The sequence below is a fragment of the Nilaparvata lugens genome, chromosome 4 (assembly GCF_014356525.2).
Source record: "Nilaparvata lugens isolate BPH chromosome 4, ASM1435652v1, whole genome shotgun sequence".
In the NCBI taxonomy this organism is placed as follows: Eukaryota; Metazoa; Arthropoda; class Insecta; order Hemiptera; family Delphacidae; genus Nilaparvata; species Nilaparvata lugens.
This window is the reverse complement of record NC_052507.1, coordinates 9,815,967-9,822,200: the sequence shown is the minus strand read 5'-3', so window position 1 is coordinate 9,822,200 and position 6,234 is coordinate 9,815,967. Positions and strand designations below refer to the sequence as shown.

Here is a 6,234-nt window from a genome sequence, read left to right as displayed (position 1 = left end):
ACAGTGTCCAACAAAAGGTGTAAAAGCCGAAGATCATAGATTCTACATGGAATTTACAACAAAAAATGTGTACTAAATTTGTTTATAAGGACCTTAGGTTTCGAGATATATTGATTTTTCATTTTTTTTTGAAAAATTTCAATAACTAGAAATCTATCAGTCGAAAACTAATACTAAGGAAATGGTTGGAAAAAGGAAGAAATTTCCAATTAAATTAATATAATTTGTTCCCTTGACCTTTTTGAACTTTTATGAGGGTCTAAACTGTTCGAAGTTTGGCTTTGAATTCAACGAATTTACTTTTTCAACGTTGAGCGCTCATTAAAAGTAAAAAAAAACTTAAAAGGAAGAAATAATATGAATCTTATTGGAATTTACTTCCTCTTTCCAACCATATCCTTAGAATTAGTTTTTGATGTTTTTCAAGAATATAGAAAAATTTATTCATATTGAAAACTAAGGTAGGTAAGAGAAATTTTACTGTACAGTTTTTGTTGCGAATTTCATGTGAAATCTATGCTTTTCATCTGTTACACATTTCGTGGGGCACTCTGTATAATAGCCTACTTAATACACTACCGTAAAACCGTCTAACTTGGGACAGTAGTCTAACTTGGGACAGTTTAACCCCTTCCCTCCAATTCCAAATTACCAGCTGTCTGTGCAATTCATTCAGACTTCTGGCATTGTGGATTTGTTGGGAACACATCATTGAAAATATCTAATAACGTTTTGAACAACTGATCAACAGCTAAGATAGGTACTTTTTTAACAGTCATAACAATCTACTATCTCTAACCTAGAAATTGAGCCTTTAATAACTTCTTTCATTCTAATCATTGTGAACACTCAATTATTACACACATTTATTTTATCAATTATTCAATTATTTTACAGTTAAGGTATTTTTATTATGAATATGAAACATATTATTCAAAATTGAATGTCCCAAGCTAGCCTTCTACCACTCAAATTGTCTCAGTTTAGGCAAATCATATTGGTGTCCCAAGTTACCCAACCTCTGCGGGTAACTTGGGACACCATATTTTTTTTCAGAACAGGTTAGAATAATAATGAAATTGAGTGTATATATTTGAAGTATTATTAAAGACCTAAGTTTTGAGCACAGCAGAAATAAACTATTAAAATGATAATGGAACTGAATTTTAAGTCAAAGTTGAAAACTGTCCCAAGTTAGCCGGTTTGACGGTACGGCAATAATATAATATGAAATCCACTGAAAAATGAATAGTATTACTATTTTAACAGATGCTACAATTGAAATATATTCAGTTCAATACATAGTATGATAGTAAAAATAATTGTTAAGATAGTACGAGACGAGTATAATAGCCTAATTATTTATTTATCATGGTAGCTACTTACACATGCTTCAGTTATGTGTAACTCTCTAAAATGATTGAGGAGTTCAAGGGCAATACCAGGCGATATTTCTGGAGCTTTTTCCTTACAGTTCGTAACTGTTTCATTGCTTTGTTTGTCTTCATCTGGTAAAACAAGAGAAGGTGAGCAAAAGATAGAGAGTTTGAAAGCGAAAAAGGCGGAAATTGAAAGCGAAAAAAATTGAATTGTTTATAAGCGTTTATATATACTTGACTATAATAATTATATTAGTGACTAGCCGTCAGGCTCGCTTCGCTCGCCATATCCGTCTAGCCAGGGGCTCCGCCCCCTGGACCACCGACTGGATCGTCCAAGAATTAGATCAGCAGGCTCGCTTCGCTCGCCTGCATTTTTCATTTCAGCATTTTCATCATATGTTAGGACATCCAGTCGGGGTCCAGACTAAACGGATATGGCGAGCGAAGTGAGCCTGACGGCTAGTAAATAATATTCCCAGGATTGAAGTAGCAGTGCCCAATCATTTTGCCGCGATAAATCTTTTAATTTAATCTTCAACTTGGTGCCAACCTAACAAAGTCAACTCAACTTAATGCCAACCTGACAAAATTATTAATTTAGTTGCCAGTTACAAAACTGTTTCGAAGAGGTACTCTATCTAGATTATAGTTCTATAGTAACATAATATGATAAGGAAAATTTCAATTATAATTAAGAGATTGGGAGAAGAAGAATATACATGCTAAAAGACGAACTTTAAACCCTTAAAAACAACCCTTAGAGTTAAAATATTGCCAAAATATTTCTTAGTGCGCCTCTAAAGGACCAACTGAACATACCTACCAAATTTGAACGTTTTTGGTCCGGTAGATTTTTAGTTAGCGAGTGAGTGAGTGAGTCAGTCAGTCAGTCAGTGAGTGAGTGCCATTTCGCTTTATATATATATAGATACCTTTCTATGCAGTTTAACAAAATTTTAGATTTAATATCATATCATATGACAAATAAAGACAGAGAACACTCTTGCTTTATTGAACTAACACTAATAAAGCTTACATTGATTTATAGAGATATTTCTGAAGCTACGCTTTTCCTCCCTCAGACAAACAAGGATGGAAGATTGTGGAAGGAAGCATAGCTCTAAGCAAGTGTCTTATCTGTAGCATATAATATTATAGTATACGGTAAGATATTTATATAATCATTACCTTTTATTTATATTATACAGTTATACTTTATTAAAGTTATTCTAGTATTGATAATAGTTAAAAATCCACTAGTACTCTTTCCATGTTCCATCATCTCGCATTATGTTTATTTGAATGGTTTTTTTTAATTTCAATAATAATCCAAATCAAATCAATTTATTGCCATTCTTTTTTTTACAAACAAGTGAAACAAAAACATTCTTATAATGTTATAACTAATTAAAAAACATATTCAACGAATGTTTTCTTTTATTTTAATATTGAAATAATGGGCTCTCCCAGAAAAGCTAATGCTTGAGCTCTGGAAGAGCTCATTAATTGTAGTACCGGTAGCAATATAGGGAAGACTGAAGTTTTATAAACTACAATAGCCTACCATATTTCATCATGAATTGATTCTAAAACATTTTTTTTGTGCCCAAACATTTTGAATAATATTACATTTATATTATGAATAAGTCTATACAAAATCATAGGTCTCCTCTATATCAGTTATTACCATATAGTTATAACCATTTAAAATTAAGCCCTTTAAAATTAATATATAAACTTATAAAACGTATGGCATTTTGACACATTTACCTCTCAAATATGAATTATGTGCTCAATTATAATAATTGATTGTCATTAAATTAAAAAGTCAAAATATATAAACTATGCACATGGAGAGAACCAGTAGTTTTGATAACATAATATTTTCGGATGGACACGTTAAGCCGTCGTTCCCGGCTGCCTAAAAAGCAGTCGTTAGCTCATGTATCGCAACCTGAAAACTCTGACACCAGACCTGAGCCAGCCAGGTCACACGATATTATTATTATAACATAATATTAAAAAATAAAACTAGACATTTAAAAAGATTTAAACTGGACATTTAAAATAGACATTTATAAAGCTAAGTCCAAATCAGCCAGCCATTCAAGAGCTGTTGGTGCAGCATTTACAAAATCCTCAACAGCATGGGGATATAACCTGTAACCTGACAGGACAGACCTCAGCAATATGTTTCAAAGTTTGCTTTGGAGCTCCCCAGTCACATTCAGGTGATGGAATGATCCCCTATTTATGCAGACTGTCCCCACATACACCATGCCCTCTTCGCATCCTGTTCAATCCCTTCCAATAAGGGATAAAATTAATAAATTAAGATATTAAAAATTAATTAATTTTAAGACCTTTAAAATTATCAGCCACTTCTTTCGCAATCTTGGAGTCATTTTTGACGGACTTCTCATCCACTTTTCTTTTGTTGGATGTGAAGACATCAACATCCATTTTTTCAAATTTCGACTCAGATTCTATCCGATTCCATATTTTTTGCATTTTTTCTCTGTCTTCCACACTGGCTTGATCTGGGTAGAAAGTTAGTTTGAAGTTTTCTTGAATGTTTCTATTTTTTGCTGGGCTAGTTGTACTGGAATCACTTATTACTGGTGTTCCAATGCTTTCTGAAACCAAAAATAAATAGCAACATGATAAGAATAGTTTATTATGAATATAGTATATCATAGGTCTATATACAAGTGTACAACTTAAATTTGAATTTTATTTTGCATTTTTTCCACAGACCTTACTGTACAATATTCTGATATATTTATAATGGTATATACTTCATAATATATGGTTTATATTTATATTAATTATAATTATATTATAATGGTCTATAATATCTGATATATTGGTAAAGAAGATCGATAAATTAGGAGATACTAATCAATGTAAGGATAGCTAGGACACTACAAGAAATAACAAGGACAGGAAATAGAGAAGAAAGATTCATGTTCCACTCTGACACTGATATGTGGGTATCCACCTTTAGTCCCCTCATCAAGCCCTCAACATAACTATTATAAATCTGAAGAAGTTGCAATATATCATCTTTGTCTCTGTAACAAAGGATTTCCGGACCAATGTTTATAAGAACATTTCTCAATATTTTAGTGTAAGGAATCAGTCTGAGAGTTTGGAAGATGCTTCCTGAACACTTGGTGCCGGTTGCACAAAAGCCGGTCAAATTTTAACCGTGATTAATTTCACGAGAACTAATCAGAGAAGCCGTCTTTTCTAAAAGGCATTCTCTGATTGATTCTCGTGAATTAGTCATGGTTAAAATTTAACCGGCTCTTGTGCAACCGGGCCTAATTTTAAACAACTTGTAGGCTACGGTTAAATAAATTTTGAAAGCATTATTATATTTACTTGAGCCTTTTGTCAAAATTAAAACTATAGGCCTACTTCAAAAAATTTCAACAAATTTGTTTCAGTCTAGCAATACTATCTTTATACTTAAACTCTATAAATTAAAAAATGTATTCCACCTTACCCGAGCGACTCCCATCCATGATAAATTAATTTTGTTAGTTTACCCAACTTTTGATCCTAAAAATTTAGTTCTTATCCAATTTTAACGTAAATTGAAAATATTTTTGAAAGAACTGCAAATATCTCAAGATAAATCAATTAAACTCCCAATTAAAAAAATATACCGTATTGCTTCAAATCTTGAACTGTTTTCTATAAGAGAAAATAGTCATCAGTAGATGAAATCATAGAAAAGAAAAACCGTATAAAATAGCATGTACCTACTATACCTATATATGAATGCTTTCAGCTGATCTATTCATTCATCCACTCAAATAATAGACAGAAGCTGTATATGCCTAATATTATTTTATCAAAACTTTTCAAATTGAATGAATAGGTCTACCTGTACGGTAGTTTCTCTCTCGTTTCCTATATTAATTATAAATTGTTCAGTCAATAAAGAATAAATATATTTTAGTTATGTTTCGGATAACGTACATGAAAGGAGTTAAGAACCATTATTTTCATCAATAATTCCCTTGTGCTAAATACAGAGTGCTTCAAAACCTTGAGTTCTTTCTTCCTTTTCCAGTTTTTAGTGATTTCCGCCAAAACCAGCCTTTGGACAGAAAAATACACTCCTTCCCTTCTTTTAGATAATCAAATTTTGAATAAAATTAGATATTCACGAACTCTGTATCTTTAATGAGTACTGAGTTTTAATTTTTCAAAAACTTGTCACATTTTACTTTCCTTGCCCTATTACCATAAAAAAGTGTGTGTGTGTGTGTGTGTGGTGTGTGTGTGTGTGGTGTGGTGTGTGTGGTGTGTGGTGTGTGTGTGTGTGGTGTGTGTGTGTGTGTGTGTGTGTGTGTGTGTGTGTGTGTGTGTGTGTGTGTGTGTGTGTGGTGTGTGTGTGTGTGTGTGTGTGTGTGTGTGTGTGTGTGTGTGTGTGTGTGTGTGTGTGTGTGTGTGTGTGTGTTGGTGTGTGTGTGTGTGTGTGTGTGGTGTGTGTGTGTGTGTGTGTGGTGTGTGTGTGTGTGTGTGTGTGTGTGTGTGTGTGTGTGTTGTGTGTGTGTGTGTGTGTGTGTGTGTGTGTGTGTATGAGTGTATGTGCGTCTGTGTAAACGATATCTCATCTCCCAATTAACGGAATGACTCGAAATTTGGAACTTAAGGTCCTTACAATAGGATCCGACACGAACAATTACGATCAAATTCAATTAAAGATGGCGGTTAAAATGGCGAAAATGTTGTCAAAAACATGGTTTTTCGCGATTTTCTCGAAAACGGCTCCAACGATTTTGATCAAATTCATTCCTAAATTAGTCATTAATAAGCTCTATCAACTGTCATAATA

At 32.9% G+C, this 6,234-nt stretch overlaps 1 protein-coding gene across 1 annotated transcript; it reads right to left on the bottom strand.

The window, feature by feature from the left end:
• Nucleotides 1-992: 992 nt before the first annotated feature.
• Nucleotides 993-5,107, bottom strand: LOC111047314. Its single transcript, XM_039426591.1, has 3 exons — nt 4,894-5,107; nt 3,746-4,018; nt 993-1,508 (listed from the first exon to the last, which is right to left on the bottom strand). The coding sequence occupies exons 1-3, from the start codon at nt 4,910-4,912 to the stop codon at nt 1,363-1,365; spliced, it is 438 nt and encodes a 145-aa protein (XP_039282525.1). The 5' UTR covers nt 4,913-5,107; the 3' UTR covers nt 993-1,362.
• Nucleotides 5,108-6,234: the final 1,127 nt, after the last annotated feature.

Excerpts from the sequence above, each read along its gene's own strand:
- LOC111047314 (XM_039426591.1), bottom strand. Across the intron at positions 1,509-3,745 it reads AGTGGCTGATAATTTTAAAG|ATGAAGACAAACAAAGCAAT; the intron begins GTCTTAAAATTA and ends TTGTTTTACCAG.